At 32.7% G+C, this 25,101-nt stretch overlaps 3 protein-coding genes and 2 long non-coding RNA genes across 10 annotated transcripts; 2 read left to right on the forward strand and 3 right to left on the reverse strand.

The window, feature by feature from the left end:
* Nucleotides 1–127: 127 nt before the first annotated feature.
* On the reverse strand, nt 128–12,912 carry Rox8 (TIA1 cytotoxic granule associated RNA binding protein Rox8). Of its 5 annotated transcripts, none has more exons than XM_075301622.1 (6): nt 12,655–12,912; nt 7,558–7,643; nt 5,944–6,202; nt 4,937–5,878; nt 2,336–2,429; nt 128–2,261 (listed from the first exon to the last, which is right to left on the reverse strand). In XM_075301622.1, the coding sequence occupies exons 3-6, from the start codon at nt 6,169–6,171 to the stop codon at nt 2,101–2,103; spliced, it is 1,425 nt and encodes a 474-aa protein (XP_075157737.1). In that variant the 5' UTR covers nt 6,172–6,202; nt 7,558–7,643; nt 12,655–12,912; the 3' UTR covers nt 128–2,100. The 5 variants fall into 5 exon arrangements, with proteins under 5 accessions (XP_075157737.1, XP_075157644.1, XP_075157772.1 ...); XM_075301529.1 differs by having other exon boundaries at nt 5,944–6,598; nt 12,655–12,911; XM_075301657.1 differs by lacking the exon at nt 12,655–12,912 and adding an exon at nt 11,877–12,060.
* Nucleotides 12,913–13,794: 882 nt separating this feature from the next.
* LOC142231080 (ADP-ribosylation factor-like protein 6-interacting protein 4) lies at nt 13,795–14,320 on the forward strand. The gene has a single exon (XM_075301723.1). It carries the CDS (start codon nt 13,856–13,858, stop codon nt 14,246–14,248), a length of 393 nt encoding a protein of 130 aa, XP_075157838.1. The 5' UTR covers nt 13,795–13,855; the 3' UTR covers nt 14,249–14,320.
* An 806-nt stretch (nt 14,321–15,126) lies between these two features.
* Nucleotides 15,127–18,791, reverse strand: LOC142230795 (uncharacterized). 2 transcript variants are annotated; one of them, XM_075301480.1, is made up of 5 exons: nt 18,076–18,791; nt 17,102–17,988; nt 15,769–15,876; nt 15,596–15,703; nt 15,127–15,518 (listed from the first exon to the last, which is right to left on the reverse strand). In XM_075301480.1, the coding sequence occupies exons 1-5, from the start codon at nt 18,590–18,592 to the stop codon at nt 15,285–15,287; spliced, it is 1,854 nt and encodes a 617-aa protein (XP_075157595.1). In that variant the 5' UTR covers nt 18,593–18,791; the 3' UTR covers nt 15,127–15,284. The 2 variants fall into 2 exon arrangements, with proteins under 2 accessions (XP_075157595.1, XP_075157556.1); XM_075301441.1 differs by having other exon boundaries at nt 17,102–18,791.
* A 3,238-nt stretch (nt 18,792–22,029) lies between these two features.
* Nucleotides 22,030–22,515, reverse strand: LOC142219565 (uncharacterized). The gene is made up of 2 exons (XR_012717634.1): nt 22,287–22,515; nt 22,030–22,224 (listed from the first exon to the last, which is right to left on the reverse strand). It is a non-coding gene; the product is annotated as an uncharacterized LOC142219565 (long non-coding RNA).
* Nucleotides 22,516–24,022: 1,507 nt separating this feature from the next.
* LOC142219566 (uncharacterized) lies at nt 24,023–24,368 on the forward strand. Its single transcript, XR_012717635.1, has 2 exons — nt 24,023–24,118; nt 24,187–24,368. It is a non-coding gene; the product is annotated as an uncharacterized LOC142219566 (long non-coding RNA).
* The last annotated feature ends 733 nt before the right edge of the window (nt 24,369–25,101 follow it).

Raw genomic sequence — 25,101 nt, forward strand, 5'->3', positions numbered from 1 at the left:
TAAACAATACAAATAACGCTCGTATTTCAAAACTATCACAAATTATTTTTTTTTACCACTACCATTTCTAACAAATGAATCCTTGAATAAAAGGGACAAAAGAGAAATTGAAAACAATATGGGAGTATTTACGTTTTCATTGATTTTTTATTTAGTTTTTGTTCTTTTTTACATAAAACGCATTCATTTTTTCGTTTTTTATTGTTTTTTTTCTATTTCAATTTTTTCAGATTTTTTAACGCTAAAAATGGCGTTTCTTATATATATAGAGATTGGTTTTTTGTTTGTTTTTCTTTATTTTATGGATTAGTGAGTTTGCATCGATTTTGTATCATCGCTTTTCTCTCGGTTTTGTGGTTTCTTTCTAACTTCATCCTAAGATTGTTTTAATAAAATAAATTATCATCATTATTTCAACAATAAATTTATATATGTATGGTTTTTTTTTTGGATTTTAGTTTTTAAGAGATTAAAATCCCAGTCATTCAAGTTTTTTACGACGTTGCTAACGTTTTCCTTTTTTTTTTTGAGTAGTTTCTTAATTTTAATTGTTTTTTCTTTTTTCATTTATATGTGGTATGTGTTGTATTTATTCTCTTGAATTTCTCTTCATTTCTTGGTGTTTTGGTTGCCTCACACAAATTGAAGTGTTTAGTTTTGTTTTTCCTCTTCTTCGATACATAAATATTAAATGTTTCATTTGTTTTTTATTTTTATTTTTGTTGTAGAAAAAATATTTTATGTTTTGCTTTAATGACTAATAAACTGTTTTGTTGTATTTTTCTTTTTTCTCGTTTGCTAAGCAAAGAAATGAGATGATAACGACAATTTTTCTTTTTGGGAGGAGAGGAGGGGCAAAGGACGAAGTGATAGAATTTGTTAATTTTCTCCTCATAGTCAATCACTTGAAATTCTTTCTTTTGTTTACAATAAAGTTTTCTTTGCAAATTTGTTTTATAATATTTTTGTTTGTTTTTATTATTATTAATATTATATTATAATTATTCTTGTTTTATTTTAAATATAATTTAATTAACAACGACCTAACTTCTATGGTTTGTTTTATGTTTGTAAGCGAATATTACAAGATATACGAAGACATTTTCCACTATTCCACTCGATGCGAATAGTGGTTGTATGTGGTAGGGGGGTATTTGTATTTGGATGAAGTGTATTTTGATTGGGATCACTGGCAAATAGATCTATTATTCTGTGTTTAGTTTAGTTAATAAGCATTCCAATTGTTTCCATAACTAAAACGACTCTTTTCCCCATTAAGCGAGGACGAGATGTATCTCAATATGAATTTGTGGAAAGTATGTAACAACAAGTCTATCCAAATCATCTGTGTTTGTCTGCCAGTTTGTCTGCTCTATATAATGCATATCTTGATATTTAGAAAGTTTTTCTTTTTTATGTTAATTTGTGTTAGATGTCTGTTGATATGGACGGGCGGTAGAGAAGGATAATGTCTGTACTGTAATGTATTATTCGCTAACAATCAAGGAATATAGCGAGAGATTTGTGTTAGTGATTTTGCATATTTCACGCACTCACTCACACTTATAAATATATAATACATATATAAGAATATATATATTTATATATTGATTGTTGGCTGAGTTGATCAATTCTAATGCGCCCACAATCGCGCCCATACACATCCACACACAAATAGAAGTCTGATGTCAATTGTTATATTGTAAGTGGGCGGGCGGATTGTTGCAATGTGTGTGTAAGGGGGAGGGAAAGTTGTATGTTGCATGTTTCTGTGTTCAAATTGTTAAAACAAATATGTTTGAAGGAGCGCATCGGCAAAATCAGTTGTGTGGTATCATGAAAATGTATTGCGCTTATTGTGGTCGCGACTACTCCTCTCCATTATTATTTTGTTCTCGCTTTATAGTTTTTGCTATATGTCTTAGTTGTTTTCATTTTTTTTTTACACATCACACTTGTTCGTTCATTAGCAGCAGCAACAGTCCACAAAAAACATTTTGTATGCCACAAATTGTAGCAGCACTCCCTATAAATCTCTTCTCTCTATTGTTTTGTTTGGAACTAACAAATTTGTTTACAAAACATGCTGGTTTAGTAGCTTCATTGGGTTTGATATTGTGGCAATGCGGCACTATACATCATTTGTGGCGCCAGCGAACCGTTAGCTGCTGCGGCCGTAGCTGCCGCTGCCGTAACACCTGGTACAACTGTTCCCGGTACACCCCAAGCCACATTTGGCTGAACCATTCGATAGCCAGTAGCTGTACAAAAAGAGTATTATTTTATACGTTAGTAAATGATAAATTTGATTTGCCGAGAATTTGAGAAAACTTACTCATTCCTCCCGCCTGTTGCGCACTTGTGGCATAGGCATAAGGATAATAGCCTTGTTGCATATATTGCGTTTGCATTTGAGCTGCTGGGTAGCCCTAAAAAGATAAGAAATAGAAAGCACGCCATGTGAAAAATTATTTTTACAAATGAAATACAGTGAAACCTCTTCTCAGAAATGGCCACCCACGGTCGCCTAATTTTTGTCCACATGTGTGAGGTGTCCAGTTATGAGAGGTTAATTTTAATCTGGTAATATAGCAAGCGTCTCACGACAATTGTCCACTTTTGAGAAGTGTCCCATTTTCAGAGTGTCCACATTTGAGAGGTTTTGCTGTATTGGTAAAAACTTTAGAAAATTTCTAATATTTTTTGAACACTTAAATTTCGCATATTTATGTGCACACATTAGGCATATTTTTCGACGATAGTCAAAACATTGGATTCGATATATTCGAGTATCCGGTAAATTAAACAGGGTTACGGTTGATAATTTGATAAAACTGACTTAAAAAGTGACATTTCAGATTTATGTCAGTAACAGTACAATATTATACGCCTCATTTGGCTTATCGTATTGCCTTACACAAAAAAAAAATTGATTCAATCACGAAATTAATTTATCCAATTTTTTTTACTTGAAATGTCTTCAATCACAGTTTTAATTGGACATACAAACAAATATTTTATTAAAAAATTAATTGACTTGATTTCAAAATTTCAATTAATTTTTTAATTGTTGCAATTAAAACTTTGATTGATGTTGATTTGAAAAATCAATTATTTTTTTGAATGATTCAATCAAAAATTTAATTGATGTCGAGGGGAAAACTCAGTTTTTTTAATTGATTCAATTAATTATGTAGTTAAACTTTTTAATTAAATCAGTTAAAAAATTTAACAATAAAAAAAGTTAATTATACCAATTAATTAAATATTTAAACTTTTCAATCATTGACTTAATGTTTCTAGTTTAATTAAAAAGTTAATCGTATCAATCAATTTTTTAGCTTCAATTTTTCAAGTTCGCAGCTTAAATTAACTTTTTAATTGAAAATATTTTGATATTTTTCTTTGTAATAAATAAATTGAAATGGAATCGAAAATAAAGTGGCAACTTTTACATAAAAAATTTATACGAATTTTTCATTTGGATATACTTTGGAGAGTTCTCTCAAAAAACAAAAAAAAACTGCCAACGATGCTTGAACCAGCAGACAGTTTCACCAAACCAAAAACATTTTGCTTTTTAACAATAATAATAAATCTGTTGGATTTTAGGTAACGTCCATAGCAGAGTGTTCAATTAACCGGTATTTTTGAAAATTCGGTTTTCGGTTTATCTGAAGATACCAAATTTTTTAAAACCATGTTTTTGTTTTTTCTTTTGTTTTGCACAAAACCGGTTAAAACCGAATTATAATTAATGAAAACCAGTTTTAAAAACTCATAAGAAGAAGAAATTAACAATTCAATGTTTCATACTGTACTGCGGTAGAAATATTGAATGTGATTAAAATGCTCTCGACATTTCCGTTTATTTTTTATGAAAATACGAGCTTACTGATGATATATATTGTCGTGTAGAGGGGTCGTGTAGTAATAGATTATTTTTAGCCACTTTGTGAAAACGTGTTGTAAGGAGTAAGTTGTTCCTCATAGTGGGTACCTCTACAAAAAGTTCTATTTTCAGAAGAAACATATGACCAAGTAGATAGAAATTTCATTGAAATCGCATTCTATATGTGAACGTTCCTTCATTGTCCGCGTTGCTCGTATATGGAATAGACTACCTTTAAACCTTCGTAGTTTTAATTTTCCTATTAATACTTTTAGAGCTAGGTTTTTGGAGCTTTCTTTACCACGAATATAATCATTGTTAACGCATTATCAACGGGTGTTCCATAACTCTAAATACACATTTGCAAGTCCTTTGGCTGGGGAGCCATTTTTTCAACGCTTAATATGAGATATTTACTATATCTTAATATATATTTAACATTTAGTATTTTTACTATTTATAAATATTTTTTTTTTATTATTATTTCTATTTACTACACCATTGTCTTAAAGATTTTATCTAGTTTTTTTTTATATATATACCATTGTTGAAGTTTATATTTTATTACAATTTTGTGTGATGCAGGATTTTAGGTCTATTTATTGACTTTTGTATCACTTTGTACGATAATAAATGAAAATGAAAATGAAATGAAATTCACCGATGGTCAAAACCAGGATTTCGCGATTAAATACCAAATTTTTGCACTATCCGGTTTCTATTTGTGTAACTGAATCCGTTTAACCGGTGCAGGTTTCGGACACCCTATTCTATAGCCTTTCTATGAGAACTCAAAATGTATCTGAAATTGTAACTATTTGGGAATTCACAATGAAAAATTTATCAACTACAAATGTAAACGGTACAAAAAGATCTGAGTTTAGGTCATTTGGTTTTCTTGTTTTTGTGTGAATAACCCTGAATATTTTTATCTGCTTGCTAAAAAATCAATATCATCAGAAAATAAACCATCGTTACATCATTGGAAATCATACATTATTTTTTTATTATTAATATTAACAAATTACTATGGTTTGTACTTACGGTTGGTGGATACCAATAACTCATTTGCTGATACGCTGCTGCATAGGGATATTGAACTGCTGCAGCAGCTGCGGCAAGTTGTTGTTGCGTCATCATTTGACCTGGTATCGTACCACCAGCAGCTGCAGCGGCATTCGCGGCTGCTGCTGCGGCGGCTGCTTGCTGTTGTGTTGTTGGCATACCGCCTGGACCCATCATGGCTCCTGCTGCAGCGGCTGCAGCAGCCGCCGCTGCTGCTCCTGCCGATACAGCTGCCATATTGTTCATAGGATTATCATTTACTACTACTGCAGGATTGATGCCACCATTCTCTTTGCCCCAGAAACATTTCACATTACTACCATGCACTTCCGAATTGTGTGTATGCTCGATAGCACGTGCGGCTGATTCTTTTGTAACAAATTTAATGAAGGCATAACCTTTGTCTTTAAAAACGCGTACATCTTGTATGGGACCGAATTGCATGAAATGCTTGTGCATAAGGTCATCGGTAATCACATTAGGCGGGAAACCACCGCAGTATACTGTAGTGTTCATTGGACTGGACTGATTATATACTTCTTCAAATGTCTGTCGTGAATTTGTTTTCAGACCTCCACCGCCGCCTCCGCCTGTGTTTGCTTTACTATTTTCACGTGGAGGAGCCATCTTTCTTGTTGACCAATTGGTACGTATTGAACGTGAACCTATCCACTGGCCATTCATTGCTTGTATGGCGTTTTCAGCTTCAGCTTTTTTAACAAAAGATACAAAGGCATAACCCCTGGATTTCATAGTCTGTGGATCACGTACAATACGGCAGTTAGAGATCTCTCCAAAGGGAGCAAATGCTTCACGCAAGGTTTCAGTTTCAATTTCAGGACTCAAATCCCCGACGAAGATATGATGATGGGAGCTAATATCTGTTTTAGGCTGATTACCAGGACTAGTGGCCCAATTAACCTAAATAAAAAATAAAAGTAATTATAGGTAGGAAGCATTTGAATGATAATTTTTTATATGTTCACCTTAATTTCTTTATCGAGAAATAAGCGTTTATTCATGGCTGTTAGAGCTGTGGTGGCTGATTGATAGGTGGCATATTCGATAAAAGCATAGGGATCATTACCAGGTTCTCTGATAATTTTACAACTCTTCACCGAACCCATTTGACTAAATAGTGCAACTAATAAGTCCTCTGATACAGATGTGTCCAAATTCCCAACATACAATGTTTTCGGCTGTGATTCGTCCATGTTGTGTTAATATCTTGGATTTGTGTAATGCCTGAAGTTTTATTTGTCTATTAGCAAGGTATGATGATGGTTGTTGTATAATAGATGGATGGCTTCAATTTTGATAACGGATTTTTGCTACACTATCTAAAAAACGACTATATGGCGTTCGTTATATTTTCTATATTTTTTTATTTAATGTTGCTGGTGTTGTCTGTAGTTATTCAATGTCCTTATTTTACTGTTTTCGTAAATTTGTTTCCTTTTTAGTTTGGTTCTATCCTAAATATTTTGCTGAAGCTTTACAACTTTTCGTTTTAAGGGTTCCCCTGAGCTGGTCTTCTTGTTGTTGATGTGATTGGATTGGTGTTGGTTTTAGTACAGTTGATAACTCTTGTCCATATTTGATTTCCTAAGGGACAGGAGCAGCCTTTGATTTCTTTAGGAGCTATGGATAAAGTAGTTTAACATATAGTTGTTTTTGTTGACGTATGATTGCTGATTCACAATAGAAATTATGGTAATTTTTTTTGTTTTTGTAAAATTATTATGTAGGTATATAGAATTAATAAATTATGATGATTGATATTGCTCCTCTTTTATTGATCGTCTGTTGCTCTCTTTATAAGTCTTCCCTTATTACCCAAGGTGCTTATTTGAAATTACAGACGATAGGGGAATAATTTGCCGCTTAATAACGAACACTCACGTACACACATCTATAGGACACATTTAAATATATACATGTATATAAAAAAAAATAGAAGTATAGATGATATTACAGCGGCTTAAACCTGCGACTGTTTAGCTCCAGTTTGTAGGCGAGTGGAGCCTACAATACAACCTCTTTTGGAAAAAATGAAGACGGCAATTGCTGAGTGAAGACTATGGTATGCTTTTGTTTAGTATGTTTGATATATTTTTCTATATGTGAGTATATATTTTTCGAATTATTCGAATTATTATGATGCGAGCTCTTCAAGTCCACGAAGGTATAAAGAATTCTCTAAAGTTTGCTTTTTCTCACCACGTTGTGGTTAATATTTTACGGTCTTCTTCAAGGGGATTTAGCATAAATTTTATTTTTGCAACTACAGTTGGCAGATAGACGTGCAAGCTTAGTCGTCTTTTCGGATACCTTGTGCAGACAGTGTCGTACAATCGGGTTTATTATAGGCATGTAATCTACAGCTCTATGGAGTGTTTCAAGTTTTATAATTGGTTTTTATGGGTCTTTTAAAAGCATAACTAATGCTTCATATATTCTCTTGGAGAAAATAAGTTTATTTGGTTATTTCGTTTTTACCAAATGTAATCGCGAAATTTCGCTATCTCTCTCTCTGACAATGTCAGTCACTCTTTGCTGTAGATATTTATATTCATTTGCTTTGATCAAAATTTACTTACAAAATAATTATATCATTAAATAATAGATATACGAGTTTGTTTTTCTTTATTTGAAATAGGTCAGGCTCTCTTGGACTTTCGGTTTACTGAAAATAAAAAAATATTAATTCTTTAAATATTATGCAAAATAATGGTAATAACAACAGATATAAAGCATAGCCTGTATTACATGACCCGTAAATCAAATTTAAATCCCTTACGGTAGCATCAACCATCGAAATGGAGCCATTATCACATTTACTATGAATTTTAGGGTAGAAAAATGGATTTTAACTTTCCTCTCAATATAGCCAGAAAGAAACCTTTTTTCAAATCAAATGAATCCTTTTTCAAACCAAATGAAACATTTTCCAAATCAAATGAAACATTTTTCAAATCAAATGAATCTCTAAAATCACAGGTATTCTTTCCAATGTATGAATTTATAATTTGCCCACAAAATTCCTTTATCGAATAAATTTTCAAATCAAATGAATCTCTAAAATGAAAAGAATTATTTCTAATGTATGAATTTATAATTCGCCCACAAAATTTTTTATCGAATATATTGGCATATCGTTAAGAACAAAAATATACTTTTTGTTTAAAATTTCGTCGAAGAATTATGTGTTACTTTCTCACGGGTTTGGTGACATTATAAGCAAAAATATTGCCCATTTGGCAGAAATAGATACCACGTACCATAAAAGCACACACAAAAAACTAAAAATTCTAGATATTCTTCCAAAAAAAAATAGCAAAAAAAATGTGAAAAAAAATTAGTTTGTCATTTGGTTGGGGAGGAAGTAAATATTTTTTTGTGTTCGAAATTTTTCATTTTATATTTTTTTAAAGTATAAAATTAGTTTCCTTCTTGGCAATCCATTTGTACACAATAATTATACCCCAACCATCAATGATCTATGAATGAATGAATTCGAATTAATTGATACTATATTATTGTTCCAGGAACTCATCATTTTTGCAATTTATATGCTATGGATTCCGAGGTAAGATTAGTAAGATTGGAGACTTCAAAAATCGGAAGAGAATGAGGGCCGCGGCGATCTAAGAGACTAAGCTGAATCAAAACTGTAGCTTGCGGTATTTTGATGGATACAATGTGATACGTAACGATCGCACTTGATGAGGGGTTAGTAGCCTGGTTTTCATATTACACCTTTCCGTGCAGTATAGATCTGTCTCGTCTGCAGTGTTGCCAGCATTTTTCTGACTCTTCTCCCCAAATTATGACGCTTTCGTCCCCAAAAATCCCCAGTTTAAATCAAAATTCCTCAATATATTTTTAACAAGTTTTTATGGAAAATGTAAACAAATATGCTCTGCGGTGGATTATTGGTAATGATTTAAAAATTGAAAAAAGTATAAAATTTATTGTCAACTGCATCAGGAGACAGGCGACTATCTTCCAAATGTTCGAAAAATGAAAGTTCGTGGCCATATATTTATGGACAAACATTTACTTATGGGTACTCAATCAGCAAAATTGGGTGGTAGATACATATGAAGGTAAACCATCTTCATCATTTCTATATTTATGGAATATGTTGCCCAAATCAGTGATGAATACCGATAGCAGTGCATGTTTAGGCTCGATACTCACGAAATGATTTCACAATCGTTGCAGTCGGGTCTACGGCCCGGGGCGGATAAAGGGTTTTCAACCCTATCCAAAGACTGCAAACCCCCATTTGGAGTATGCTTATTTCTCGAAAAACTCGAAAGGGCTCCAAAGGGCTACAACAACAATTGTAGAAAAATGTCTTAACCTTGCTGAGTAAAATTATAAATTAGCGCTTGGGACTCCAAATAACTAATTGTAAACCTGATTTATTATACTTAACGGATTTCGAGAACACCTCCACAAAAATTCCCGAAATTTATTGAAATTCCCCAACAAATCCCCAAGTGCCCAATTCAAAAGTTTCATCCCCATTCACGAAAAAATATCCCACATTTGGGATATTTTTGCCCAATACTGGCAACACTGCTCGCCTGTGCTAGCGACTCCTACATGGAATGTATGGGGCTACCGAGATATGTGCTCCAGTTTATAGTCTATAGTCTTAGTCATTTAGAGGTTGCAGCACACAAAAAAATTTTTTTCTGATTCAATCACGAAATTAATTGATCCAATTAATTTTTTAATTGAAATGTCTTCAATCACAGAAATAATAGGATTAATTAAAAAATTAATTGACAGTCAATTAAAAAATTAATTGATCCAATTAAATATTTAATTGATACTATTAATTTGTGTGATTGATTTTTATTTCAATTAAAAAATTTGTTGAAACAATTAAATTTTTAATTGAATATTTTTTAAAACTCAATTAAGATTTTAATTGGTAAAATTTTCGTGAAATTTTTTTCTGTGAGTGTGGGCAAAACCGAATTATGCTAGGAGACTTCAATGCCCACCATGATCTTTGACATTCTCTTGTTGGTAATGACCAGAGAGTCGTAGCTGTAATATTTTCTTTAATGGCATTATATTTTATATCTTTTACCTGGAATAGTTATAATGACCTATAACAATGGATTATCGATGGAAAATTGCGTGTTCTTGACTGGTCTGCTCAGTCGCCTAATGTAAACGTCGTTAAATATCCCTTGGAAAATTGTAAAACGAAAAATTGGGTATACATTTTTGCAAAAGGCGTGTGATCTCTATTTGAACCTGAACTGTAGGATATCATTGACCATTTAATAGTAACCAGTCGCAAGAAGTAATCAAACAGCCTGACTGTAGTATCAAATATTAACACTCATCGTTAAGTTACAAAAGACACTTAAAATTAGTTGCAAATGTTTTGAACAGGGGTTAACTTCTATTTTTAAATAATTTTATATATTATCAAAAAGTCTTTATCGGTAGTTCCCCTCGACTCTAAAATTTACCTAACAAGCAAAAAAAGTTGCATTAAAGTCGTAGTTTTAATATTTTTATTTTCATTATAATTTCAGTTTATTTTCAAAAGGCGGTGTGGTTGCCAATGTTTTGAACATCACTGTATATGGGAGCTATATCTAAATCTGAACCGATTTCTTCCAAAATCAATAGAGTTCTAAACTGAACCAAAATAGATACTTGTGCTAAAGTTGATTGGATCAAAACTGGTACATAGAGTTTGATTACAAAAATGCCTTCACAGAGAGACGGACATGTCTAGATCGACTCGACCCTGAGCATTTTTGCCAAAGACACCATGTGTTAATATCTTCTCCTTCTGGATATTGCAAACATATGGACTAACTTATAATATCCTGTTTCACATTGTGGCGCAGGGTATAAAAATTAGGGATCAAATTAACTAATGATTTGTTTTCAAAACCACATGGGTATGATCGATCAACACTATTTCAGAAAATGCAAATGTTTCATTACTTCTGAAACCCTATTTATTACATTGCCTAGAATCCATTTCTTTTCCATTTTTAATATAAAACGTCCGTTATACCTCTTGCACGAGATCTCATAACTTCAAATAGATGAATAAAAGAACTACGTGAATTGTATTTGGTTACCAAGAGGCTGTGTTAGAAAAACATTCCCTTCCTTATTATATAGAAAAGTTTATTTTCACCCACCAAAAGTCTTTATTACAAATTCAAATTTGCAAGTAGAAACAACGCATACAATATATGAGTGGATAAAATTCTTCACTAAAAATTCATGCAATACAAATAATTAGCAATTTTTTGTGGACATCATTAATTTATATCACATAACATTTAATTCTACGGCTTGATCATACCAATGCAATTCCTCCCTACCTAAATATCAAGGCCACATTGTTCTTCCATCGGAGTGGATGTTGTATAGAAGGTCATGAACTTGGAACATGCACAGAAAAAGCAAAAGTGGTATGTATAGAACTTAAAACTTCGGGAACTAAGCCCAACAACGCTTGCAAAAAAGGGGTCACAGCCAGCTAAAACAAATCTCACACACATACTCAAGCATGTATAAAGATCGATATACTATCTTTGCAAGGGTTTGATACAATTGGACTATAAGGTTTCTGAATGTAATATGCAAGTGAAGAATTCTCTCAAATATTGAAATGTCGCTATTTTTTTGTTCAATTTCAATCCCTAGATTTAATGGCTTTCTTTAGTTGGCGCTTTGTACACACACACACTCAAACACAGTTTGTGTGCTTGTCAGTAGTACATGACAAGCACACAAAAGGAAGACACAAATGTTTAAACGCGCCTCTGAAAACGTCCACTGTGGTCCGTTTCACTTTTTTGCTTCTTCCTTTGCTTGGTGTTGCTCTTTTGTGTAAAAATGTTTTCCACGAATGTTTACTTACATAAATATTGCTTTAAAAAACTAGTGTGGGACAGCACGTTCATTGCATTAAGCGAAATGATATTTGTACAATATGATGTTTGCTTCGAAAGTATTTTTTTTTATTAATAGAAAAAGATTAACAATTTACACAAGAACAAAATTCACTACAAATGACTGTCTCCGTTTGACAAACTTTATAAAGACGACGACGTCGAAGATGGCTGATGGAAGAGTTGCAAAAATACTTATGAAAACCGGTACACTATAGTCACACTCTTCTAACGCATTCTCTATTATTATAAACTACCAACTACTATTGCAAAGCAACCAACAACCCGTGTGTGAACAAGTATCAAAACGGAAAGCAGCAAAACAGCAGAGCCAATGGAAATTGCAAAAAACCGGCCATTGTAGGGTTGCATTTAATGCAAATTTTTGCACTTTTCTCCTTTATTCTGTGGATAACAGCAATTCAATTTCAATGGAGACGGGCCAAAGAACAAAGAAAAATGAAAATTTTTAGATTATCTGGTCAAAAAAAAAATTTCTACCTGGCAATTGGAGTGAATTGTTAAATGCTTGGATTTTATCACGAAAATTATGGAAGATTTGGCAACCCTTTTCATTAACAAAGGCGTCTTTTTCATTGATTCCATTCATCAATTCTTTGCTGACCACCACCATAAATGTTAACACTTCTTATTTTAGGAAATAGGATATGAACTCTTTAATTTTTTAGCCGAAAATAACTTAATTTCTACCACTATTAAATGAACTTTTTTGTTCTTAAGACTTACAACGTCTTTGCAGCGAAACAATAGTTGGTGAAGGAAAAAATTACATTGAAACAATTTTTATATCGAGCTGTAGTTGCAGTGTATCAATGGCGAAATGACGTGGCTTAAAACGTTATTTCTTGAATAATTACACAAATATTTAACAAAATTCTTTGGCATTCACAGCCAGTAACGTTTATCACATAAAATCTGTGTTTAACTCGTCCTCAAATATTTTCCAAAAAATAATAGTTTAATCCGCGTCGTTACCTGCAATGAATGGGAAATCGATTTCGATGCTAGCCGATACCCGATTTTCTACTTTCAGTCCCTTTCAGCAATCGATGTTGGAGACACAACAAGTGATTTAGTAATCGATTATTATATACAAGCATAATAAACCGTTCACACCACAAAGTTTAGTACTTTAGTACAATACTGTCGTTACGAGTCTCACCACTGAAAAGTCTAGTATTAAGTTCGCATTATCGCGTTAAAAATTCAATTTTCGCGTTTTCTTTCCTTTAATTATTTATTTTAATTAAAATAAGTTATTTCAATTCATGAGTTCAACAAAATCTTTTATAAAATCCACTATACTATCATGCACTGCTGTGGTTTTAGTATTAAAATCTCGCTTTTTGCAACCGTGTGGTAAATTATACGGGTGAACACATTTAGATTTGTTTGTGTTTTCACATATTTGATGTCTTTATGTCGACAAAAAATGAATGGAACTCAATTGTTTGCTCCAATCTAAACTTATGTTAAAAGAAACCTAAAGCTCAACGGTTCATTTTACGTGATAATAATAATAATAATATCTAGTGCAAACTAAAACATATTCTAATGTTTGCTTTTTCCGTTTGTATACAGAACAAAACAGCTACCAAATCCGCAAATGGACGACATTTTTACATTTGACCAGTCTGAACACTAGATATTTATGGTTGATTAGTGTGAACGTGAATAGCGTGAACATAGTATAAAAATACCTTGTTCAATTTTATTCCGACCGTAAGTTTTCCCTTAATTGAATTATTATCTAATTTTAACATTAAAAAATTAATTCTAGTGTTATCATAAGTTTAATTATCCCACACTTTGGAATCCCGTGTCTTTTTTGAGGATAAATGGCAATTATGTATGTAGCCTACTAAGTCAGCTGTTCCCAAATCTATTTTGTTATCTATATTTGTTGTACGGGGCGGACAAGATTAAAATGGGCAAACACAAATCGGAGAAGAAATCAAAGAAAAAACACAAAGAAAAGAAATCGAAGAAAGTTAAAAAACATTCCAAACCTAAGAAAGACAGAAAAAAATTGAAAGAAAAACCTGTAGAGGATGCTGAAGGAGATTTTGCCATTCCTTTAAGTCTTATAAGCAATAAGTCACACGCTCCAGAAACCCCGGAAGAGTACCAAAAACGACAAAGTAGAATAAGAAGAGAAGTTGATCCATGCACTGGTCGAACTCGTCTAATTAAGGGTGACGGAGAGGTTTTGGAAGAGATTGTCAGTAAAGAGCGACATAAAACTATCAATAAGGAGGCAACGAAAGGCGATGGTGCATTTTTTGAAGACAACACTTTGGGAAAATTAAAACGAACATAGAAATATAATGAAACAATAAGAAGAAAAAGTAGAAACTGAATAAAAAAATTACTTTTCCCTAAGGAAATTTTATATCATTTTGTCTGTATTTTTTAGTCAACATATCCAAACAATACAGCCGAAAAGTCTGCTGATAGCAGTCGCTGTTTGTTGAAATAGCAAACACTGTTTCTTATGCTCGACGACACTAAACCAGGTTTTAATTTGGTTGAAACAACCAAAAATTTAATCTAGGTTTGGGGTATAAAATACATTGGGTTATTTGCATCGAGAATCCACCACTCGTTGCAAAAATATAGTAAGCTGATTCTCAGGATATTTAAAAAGATGATTGTTGGAAAGTAGCAAACAGTAATAGTTTTGCATTGACTCAAGAGATCTTGATGAAAAGGAAGGTTTGTATGACTCGGTATAGTCAGTCATGAAAATCTTTGCTTCATTATTCATAACGTGTTGCCCAGGGATACCCTTTGTGTATTATTTGCATAATATATCTTTTGTTCCAGACGCTATTCTACTGACATTTTGACCATGATAGACGATTTAGCATCCTCGCGAAATCCTGTTTGGAACTAACGGGTTTGCTATGAAGTAATTTTCATATTCTAATTAATTACTTCAATGAACTGAATAGCCTAAGTGAGCCTGAATCTAATCGGGTTGCCAATTTAACCTAACCTTCTTCAAATGAAGAAGTACTATTTATCTTTGAACTATTCGTAAACAATTATCAAAGAGGACGCTACATATAAATCAAAGCCCCATTAAATAAAACCCTGTCTAAATCATTAAGTGATATTTTTGATAACTATTGTTTTTAACTTTAGACTTCCGAAACATTTGCATTCATTTTTAATATGATATTAAATATACGTACATAAGGAATGTGTCTTATTATTTATTCTCCTAGTAATAATAGTGGTAACGAAACAAAAAGTTAAATATGTATTTTTTCTCAAAGAACTTTAAACCTAAAGCGTAAATATATTGCTATCCATATGAATAATAACTAAAGGACTACTAATTTTAAAATCACTTAGAACATTTGATAGAAAAATGTCGTAGCTCCATCCTGCCAGGTTGGATCTTCACTTACTTTCGCCCGACACATGGGACAGGTTTGTTCACGTTTAAACCAGGTATTCACGCAATCATCACAGAATATATGACCACATTCCAATACAACCGGAGTTGTATAGGCATCATGACATATTGGACATACAGTACCTGCTGCATCTAGCTCATCTTTCGTTGGTTTCCGATCATAGTCCTATGTTTGAAAATAACAAAATATGTAAATAATTGTATTTTAATTGTATATGAAGTTTATATTTTAAGGGTACGTACCATATTACGAATGAAATTAACTAAAGCTTTTTTCAATGATTTACCTCGTTCAACAAATTCAAACCCTTTTGCTCCTAAATAAAATGATGAAAAAAGTATACCGGATATCTAAAAGTAAACATTTGCTTTCTTAGAATGAATGTTCATTTGTAGGATATTTATAAAAATCTTACAATTTCCAAACCTGTATACGATTCAAATAAATATGTTAGCCATTGTCTCATGGGAGCTAGAGCTCTGTAAAAATGCGAGGTATATTCCACTAAAGCATATAAACGAGCCTAAATAAAAGAAAAAAATGTTTCACGTATTTAAATTTAATTTTAGGTTATATAGTTTTTTGATATTAACAAATAAATATAAGTTTGTAATTAATACGGGATTAATGAAAATGAACTTTTGCTAAAAAATACATATGTGTTAAAATTAAAAACGGGTCAACTTTCAGACGATCTTAACTTGTTTTAGACATTTCGGCACTAATTTTTCAATATATTTATTGCATCCATGTTCCAGACCCCCGAAACTGAATTCTGTAATCGTTCCTACATTTTACTTAGACAATTTAACAAATTTACTTTCGTGGCGAAACAGATGTAGACAATTTTGCGTTAGGTAGCGAAATTCTGGGGTGGCATCTAATAACCAATGAATTGGACCCGCTGGGTCAGCCGGTGTATAAAACCAGCCTTCCAGAAAAATTTCAAGATCAAGATCTTCTCTATCTAGAAATCAACATGAGATACAATAGAACAAGCAGGGTACCATAAAGAAGAAAATCATTGGTCAAACTAAGATGCATCAATTACTGGATATGGATACTAGTTATTTGTAATTTTTTTGGACAACTTGAATTATTATTTCAGTGTATTAGATTTGGGAAACTGGTTGTGATGTGTATTTATTTAGTTGTAAGGATTTTAATTTTAAAGTTTTTTTCTGTAGCCTATGGTTATGATCTATTACTTTGTAATACACTATATGGGCCACTAGGCCTTTGTATTATATTGAATGAATAAATAAACAAACAAATAAATAAATAAACAAATATGGATAAGTGGAAGTTTCAATAAATATTTAGCACCACCTCCTGCGCCAATATAAATTCCAGATCTTTGTTTTTACTGCATGTGGAAGAGGGGGTGACCGCAGGGTATTCTTTTTATTTTCAACATAACCAGAAAAAGTGGTGGTCGAGAGATATGCTTCGAAAATTGGAATAAATGTTCAAGATCAAGATCGATTTATATAAACTTTAAAAAGTGCAAAATATCAATAAGTTATTAAGGCCAATTGACTCTGTTTCCAATTCCAATCCTCTTTAACTATATATTTGCGGTTCCACTAAAAAATCTCATCTCAATTCCCTGGTGTGGACTTAACCTTGTTGCAAGTCTATATAATACATATAGAAAGACTGAATGAAGAATGTATTATTACATGCTTATGTTTTTATGACGCCCATATATTATTTGCTAAAATTAATACTAAGATATGTATACTCACCCTGGATTTTTGGCGTATAGTTTTTGTAGGCAACATTGTAATGACTATTTTCACTAATTGTGTTAACAACTTTAACACCAAATCATTGACAGCGACATAGTAAAGTAAAACACCCAATGAGACAGATTTTGTCAAGGAATTTGTGCTTTCATCCATGGGACTTTTAGTAGGATCAGATGATGATATTTTATCACCATCATGTTGGGAAAAAATTTGATTCAAATGTAATGGATCTGCAGTGGCATGTGTAAAATGCAAATCCAATGTTATCTTCTCTCCGGGAGGGTTAATGAGCAAACCAAATGGATCGGGCGTTGAGGTGGCCACTATAAAACGATACGTTACTATGCATATAACCATTAGAGTATCACGTGTAAGAGCTGCATATGATTTTTGATTTAATTTGGCAACTTGTTCTTTCAGTGACTTATTAACTTGAAACATTACGCCTTGTAGTACAATCAAATCCAATATACCCAATAAATGATCATGTACAAACTTTACCAGTAATATACAAATAAATGGCAAATAACGGACAAAATGTGCAACAATCTTGACAACCATTTCTCCCATGGCATTTGTATCGGGATCATCCATCTCAATTGTGGGTGCTGCTGTACTTCCTGCCACGGACGCTTGACGGGGCAAGCGACCACCATTGGAAGCACCAGCGGAATTTCCGCCATTACTTTGTCGCCGACTACCGGGTTCAGTTTCTTGCGGTTCTCCGGCAGCAGTTGTTGCTGCTACTGGTGAACCCGGCAATGATGAATTATCCATACGAGAGCTTTGTCTCGACAGCCTTAAGCCTGAGGTACTGTTAGATAGTGCTTCCACACCGGTGTCAATTTGACTATTTCGATGATGCTGGTTTTGAATATCTTGATCTAGGGAATTTGAATTTAGCAAAAAATGAATGTGATCTTCAGCTATACTGCTATCGTTTGTAGACAATGTATTATAACGAATATTACCCGATGTAGGCGTGAAAATTGATCGGAGAGCTAAGACTTCATACAAATTCTCTCTCCATGTTCTAGGTTGTGATCCATCATTGGATCTCTCTCCTCCACTAAGACGATGATCCCTTACCGCCGCACCTGTGCCCGACGAGGACTGTTGACGATGCAGTTGCTGTCGAGCTTCACGTAACATGGAAAATAAACTTCGTATACGTTGCCTTTCGTCAATGTTTGGATTGCCGCCTCCAATACCGCCATCTATACTACTATTAATAATTCCTCCAACAGCCCCTACGGGAGAAGTAGAGTTTGATTCCATTGCAATTCGAGTAGGGATACTTTCTCTTCTAATATTCAAATGCAGATTTGGATGTCTTTGTTGGCTTGTGCTCGGCATATCATTTTCGATGTTTATAGTGGTATCATCTCGTCCATGTACTGTTTGATCCAAAAGCATTGCCATTTCAGGATTTCTTGCACTATTGTAAACACTTCGTGTATTGTTGTTAGAATTACTATTATTACTCATGTTTGATGCATTAACTTTTCGTCACTTTATATTCGTTTTCATCAAGTTTCCTTTGACTGCAAGTTCTGTTACTTTTGAGGTTCGCTATTGATTTTGTATATTTATTGCGAATATAATTTTCTGCTTATCATATTTCAATGTAAATAAAAAAGACAGTATATTGTTCCCATATGACTGACAATGGAACCAAAGTAAAGTTAATCAGTTCTAGTTTGTGGTTGAACCGGGTTTTAAACGGTTCTCTTTTACACGGTAAATTCCATGGTACATCAAGGAGGTAGAAAAAATAACAAATGTCAATGTATTTGAAGGGCCGCTACCATGTTCAGTTTTAAGGCCTGGTTATGGATCCGAAAACGGGTCGTAGGCGTAGCGTGGCGTGTGAGCTGTTTGTTTTTGATATACGACAGCCCATAAAAACGATTACCCAACATTTGCACAACGTAAGCGTGTCGTAAGATTTAGAAAAAAAAAACAAAAATTTGCGTGTCGTATCAGCAGATCAAGAAAAAAAATCAAGAAACAAGAGTCATCAATGAAAAATGCGATTAGCGTGAAAATACATTACATCAAGGCATATTAATTAAAGGTAAAGTCACGAGCAAGCGTGTGTACCCCCCCATGATATTAATAATGTCAAACTAAAATGGCAGATCACTCAAGTTTTGTTTGTATGTGTAGTGTTGTTGTGTTTGTGTTGTTGTATTGTTGAATGCATATATAAAACATCAACATTGTTGAATACGAAACGTAAACAAAGCCTTTGACAAGATGAATGTCGATATTAGTCACCTGATTGCATGACTTTACCTCTTTAATATGCCTTGACATTACATTAAAAATGTAGTATAGTGTTGTTTTCGGTTAAAATGGACGATGAGAAATTAATATTTTTCGTGAAATTCATTTTAAACGTAAAAAACAATTTTTTTTCTGCCAGTTCTTGATAGTTTGTTGGTACGTTTTTTTCAAGTTGGCTAATCGCAAAAAAATCATACGTTGCTGTTATATTACGGCTACGCTACATTTTTAGATGCATAACCAGTAGTTTTGTGTCGTTCCGGAACGAACTAGTTCCAATGAACGGTTCACTAAAAGGAACGATTGTCACTAGTTCCATCTCTTTCGTCCTCATCGTCCCTTTTGTCATTTAGGTTATGTTCAACTTATGCGCTTTACACAGTGTTGCCAACTCCCCAAGGCCAAAAAGCACCAAAAATATATTATAAATTCTAAAATACCACCTTCCACCACAAAATCGAAAATTAAATGCTCTTAAAAAAAAAAAAAGAAAAAAAACTTCCGAAGATGTATTAAAGAACTTTTGTGAATTGAATTTTAAGAAGTTAAGGTGGGTATTAAGATCGAGTTTAGCTCCTAAAATAATCATTTTTTCACAATTACTTTTCTTTAATAATTTATTTTAAGGTATACTAACTTTGTGAAAATTGTTTCCCCATCAAGTTATAATAAAATTTGCAGCAAATATGCATAATTTTATGCCTTTTTTCTGATATAGTTTTCACTTTAGCGGCAAAACTCGGAAATTTTGATCAGTGATGTTTTTCGACTTTCCAAATATTAATATATAATATATGCGTGCTTTTGTGAATTTAATACAAACGTTTTTAATGACATCTTTACCAAATTCAAAAATTCGACACTCATCGCTCGACCTTCCTACAGAATACCCTAAATAACAATATTAATTAAAAACAAGTAAGGAAAGTCTAAAGTCGGGCGGGGCCGACTATATTATACCCTGCACCACTTTGTAGATCTAAATTTTCGATACCATATCACATCTGTCAAATGTTTTGGGGGCTATATATAAAGGTTTGTCCCAAATACATACATTTAAATATCACTCGATCTGGACAGAATTTGATAGACTTCTACAAAATCTATAGACTTAAAATTTAAGTCGGCTAATGCACTAGGGTGGAACACAATGTTAGTAAAAAACTATGGGAAACATATAAATCTGAAGCAATTTTAAGGAAATTTCGCAAAAGTTTATTTATGATTTATCGCTCGATATATATGCATTAGAAGTTTAAGAAAATTAGGGTCATTTTTTCAACTATTCGACTAAGCAGTGGCGATTTTACAAGGAAAATGTTGGTATTTTGACCATTTTTGTCAAAATCAGAAAAACATATATATGGGAGCTATATCTAAATCTGAACCGATTTCAACCAAATTTGGCACGCATAGCAACAATGCTAATTCTACTCCCTGTGCAAAATTTCAACTAAATCGGAGTAAAAAATTAGCCTCTGTGGTCATATGAGTGTAAATCGGGCGAAAGCTATATATGGGAGCTATATCTAAATTTGAACCGATTTCAACCAAATTTGGCACGCATAGCTACAATGCTCATTCTACTCCCTGTGCAAAATTTCAATTAAATCGGAGTAAAAGATTGGCCTCTGTGGTCATATGAGTGTAAATTGGGCGAAAGCTATATATGGGAGCTATATCTAAATCTGAACCGATTTCCACCAAATTTGACACGCATAGCTATAATGCTAATTCTACTCCCTGTGCAAAATTTCAACTAAATCGGAACAAAAAATTGGCCTCTGTGGACAAAGGAGTGTAAATCGGGCAAAAGCTATATATGGGAGCTATATCTAAATCTGAACCGATTTGGATGGTATTTTGCAAGTTTTTCGAGACTCATAAAATATTGGGATGTACGGAATTTGAGGAAGATCGGTTGATATACACGCCAATTATGACCAGATCGGTGAAATATATATATGGCAGCTATATCTAAATCTGAACCGATTTTTTCCAAAATCAATAGGGATCGTCTTTGAGCCGAAACAGGACCCTATACCAAATTTTAGGACAATCGGACTAAAACTGCGAGCTGTACTTTGCACACAAAAATACATCAACAGACAGACAGACGGACAGACAGACAGACGGACATCGCTAAATCGACTCAGAATTTAATTCTATGACGATCGGTATACTAAACGATGGGTCTCAGACTTTTCCTTCTTGGCGTTACATACAAATGCACAAACTTATTATACCCTGTACCACAGTAGTGGTGCACCCAGAAAAAAGTGACCCCTTCTTTAAGTTAAAATGAACTCATTGTGAAAAAAGTTGAACTTCGTATAGCGCCAAAGACATTTTTATTTGTTTGAACGATGTGATTTTCGTAGAAATTAGGTATAATGGATTCCATATATTAGTTAACGTTTTCCTATATTTATGTACCACTATCCTACAGAATGAAAAAAATTTAACTGAATTGAATTCATATATGGAATGATTTTATTGAACTTTTTTCATTCATTTGGACAAATCTTACATATTTGTGGTAAAACTTTTACTTCATAATTAGAACTGCTTACCTTCGTTTTTAAATACAATTTTATTTATTTATATAAGCAATTTTATCTTCAATAAAAGACATGTTTTATTAATATATTGAATACATTTATTAAGAATCAACGGCATCGACTGTTATTGAAATATTAGTTTATTATTCCACTATTTCCAATTTCCATGTGAAATTATCAACTGTAAACCGCACTTTTTCTTCTTTTGTACTTTTCACTTTTAATAAGTTGCTGCCTAACGATTTTGTCCTCCTTTTACAATTTCAATACCTACAAATATAAAAAATCATAAACCATTTTTGTGACAAAAGGTTAGCGTCACTGAATATTACCTGATAATTGAAGATTCCAATATGAAGACACATGAAAGGGTTGTTATTCTGCTGGTGTTTTCTTTCTTTATATACCATCACAAACATTGATAGATTTATTTTCAAAAAAAGAAAATTTTTCTCACTAATTTAAAATAATAAATATTTTATATGTTTTATTTGTTATTTATTATATTATTTTACCACAACAACGCGATTCCAACTAAAAAAACAACCCACGCGCAAACATATCGATTACACCCACGCGCAAACACAAACGATGACAGGTATCGATTACAGGTAGACAATAAAAATATAGGAAAATTTCCTATATTCTAACAAGTGTGTTTCCTTAAGTTGTGAAAGGATTGCATACTTCTTAGTACGAATGAACTAAAATATTTTTCTATGCCAAGTGTTGTTCGTATGTATGAAAAACTTTCTATTATAAAGGAAGTCGCAATTATCATTTTATAAGAAATTTTACTAATTTTGAGGAAACTTGGTTTTAGTTCGGTTTTTGTTTATTTTTACGAATGCTTTGTTATCGGTGAATAAAATTTTCTTGTTCAGTAGTAAATTCTTATACCCAGCGAAGAAAATAGTATGAGTAAAATTCCATGCCTTGTTCTAGTTAATGAACTATTCCTAACTGCTTACAGTTTAGGATTTTTTTATTGAAACGAGTAAATTTTATTATTTCTCACAAAAATTTACCTTAATGGAAATAAAATGGATAAACTATATTGATGAAAAATTTTTCCTTTAAGGTGGGTATTAAGTTCGAGTTTTTTCACTAAAGTGAAAACTTAATCAGTAAAAAAAGGAATAAAATTATACATATATGTTGCAGATTTTATTATAACTTGATGGGAAATAGCCCAAAGCAAATTTTCACAAAGTTTGTATTCCTTAAAATGGATTATTAAAGAAAAGTAATCGTGAAAAAATCATGTTTTTAGCGGCTAAACTCGAACTTAATACTCACCTTTAGTTTCGAAGGCACTTTTTTCTGGGTGTGAAGGGTATAAATAATCAATACCAACTTCATAACAATCAAATTCTATATTTGGCAATAAATTTGAGTTTCTTCGGCTCTTGAAAGTCTAATCAAAATTTTTGTATCAATTAAACTTAATACTGTTCAAAATAAAAAAAGCACCAAAAGCACTAAATGAAAATGCCAGAAAGCACCAAGTTGGTGCTTTTTTTGAAAAGGCACCAAAAAGGCAATTTGGTGCTTTTTAGAAATCAAAAAGCACTAAATTTGGTGCTAAAAGCACCAAATTGGCAACACTGGCTTTACAGACTATCAGTTATTCCGGACGGAATGTCGGTGTTTGTAAAGAATCTTACAGTGTGTCGGATCGATACGACTTGTCGGCGATGACTATATAATCGGTAAATGTGTTATCGATCCCATAAACATGCAGCAGTATCGATTATGCCTTCGGACTTAACTTATAATGTGCACAATATATGGGATATGTTCGGCACTGTCGTCCGGAATAACTGATAGTCTGTAAAGCGCATTACGCTCCATAGTTCCATGGATCGCAATTTGAGTTTTTGACTTTTGTTTGATCTATCCCTGCCAGCATTTCAAAGTTCCATTTCATCCTCCACGTTACCACAGACTCGTAAGTGACACTGCAACAATCGCCAACTGTGATAGTATTTTTCCATCACTATTCGCATGAAAGTATTTTGCCATCACTATTGTTACAAGAGCCATTTTATATTTTGTGAAACACCAAGCACAACTAGCTTCTTATAATTTATTTAAATGAAAATGATAATGATAATGAAGTGCTGAAAACATTAGTTAGTTATTTCGCTTAAAATTGTGAAAGGTATATTGGTGAACAATTTTTGACTTTCCAAATGGAATAAAGTGATAGTTTTTCAAATATTTTTCCAGACACGCTGCCTCAATAGGGAATAAAGGCACTGGCTGATAGACGCTACAACATGCAACTTGTAACTCAACATCAATCTTTTATTAATGCATAAAAATATGTTAAATGTGATGTGATAGTCGTATAAATGTTATATTTATGAGAATTTATAAATGTTTAATAAAATTAATAAACATCTAAAAAATCGTGTTTTACTTGACCACATTGATTCTTTTACAACTATCTTAAAATTAACTTTGTCTGATTGTTTGAAGGGGCTCTTATTGGCCTCCTTCTAAATGTATCCAGAAGGGCACCTAATAATTGCACTCATGCGATACTTTTTTGTAGTAACTTGGCGTGGTACAACTTCTCAATAGTGACGGCGCTTTTCCAAGGAGTTTTGGATATCGTATACGACTGTTTTCGACGTAGTGGGGATTCTCAGAAGCGCCCCCAAATTCAAAAAATGTTGGCAGGGATATGACAATTTATTCATTTTGGCGCGTATGTATATTAAATCATTGATTGGTATGCTGCTATTCAATAGAATTATTAGTTCCATTTCAGGCTCTTCACAATACAAAAAAATCTTAATTTCTTGCAATGAGTTTAGTAACTTCTTTAAATTTTCCATTCATTATTTTTTCTTCCTATATTTCTATAAACTGAATTTTTAATATTTTTTTGTATCTTTCATCTGACCACGAACTTCGTTGCACAAAGTAAACAATGTCATCTCTGCCTTTAGTAGATGATAGTGATGACAAATATAAAAAGCTGGAACGAAAAGGAACGATTTGAGGGACTGTTCCTTTGTACTAAAGTAACGACTAGTCCGAATCACTATGGAACGATTTTGCCCAAGACTAATTAATAACCAGGCTTTTATTGTTGAAAATAGCTTTATTTTTAATAATTAGAAATATGGATGGAAA

This window comes from Haematobia irritans, chromosome 1 (assembly GCF_050003625.1).
Source record: "Haematobia irritans isolate KBUSLIRL chromosome 1, ASM5000362v1, whole genome shotgun sequence".
In the NCBI taxonomy this organism is placed as follows: Eukaryota; Metazoa; Arthropoda; class Insecta; order Diptera; family Muscidae; genus Haematobia; species Haematobia irritans.

Bases quoted from the DNA above. Each gene is read 5' to 3' on its own strand.
- LOC142230795 (XM_075301441.1), bottom strand. From the start codon at position 18,592: ATGAGTAATAATAGTAATTCTAACAACAATACACGAAGTGTTTACAAT. The intron at 15,877-17,101 runs GTGAGTATACAT...TCTTTTATTTAG, and splicing joins CTATACGCCAAAAATCCAGG to GCTCGTTTATATGCTTTAGT. The intron at 15,704-15,768 runs GTAAGATTTTTA...GTTTACTTTTAG, and splicing joins CGTATACAGGTTTGGAAATT to ATATCCGGTATACTTTTTTC.
- LOC142231080 (XM_075301723.1), top strand. From the start codon at position 13,856: ATGGGCAAACACAAATCGGAGAAGAAATCAAAGAAAAAACACAAAGAA.
- Rox8 (XM_075301622.1), bottom strand. From the start codon at position 6,171: ATGGACGAATCACAGCCGAAAACATTGTATGTTGGGAATTTGGACACA. The intron at 2,430-4,936 runs GTAAGTACAAAC...TTATCTTTTTAG, and splicing joins GTTATTGGTATCCACCAACC to GGCTACCCAGCAGCTCAAAT. The intron at 2,262-2,335 runs GTAAGTTTTCTC...CTTTTTGTACAG, and splicing joins GCAACAGGCGGGAGGAATGA to CTACTGGCTATCGAATGGTT.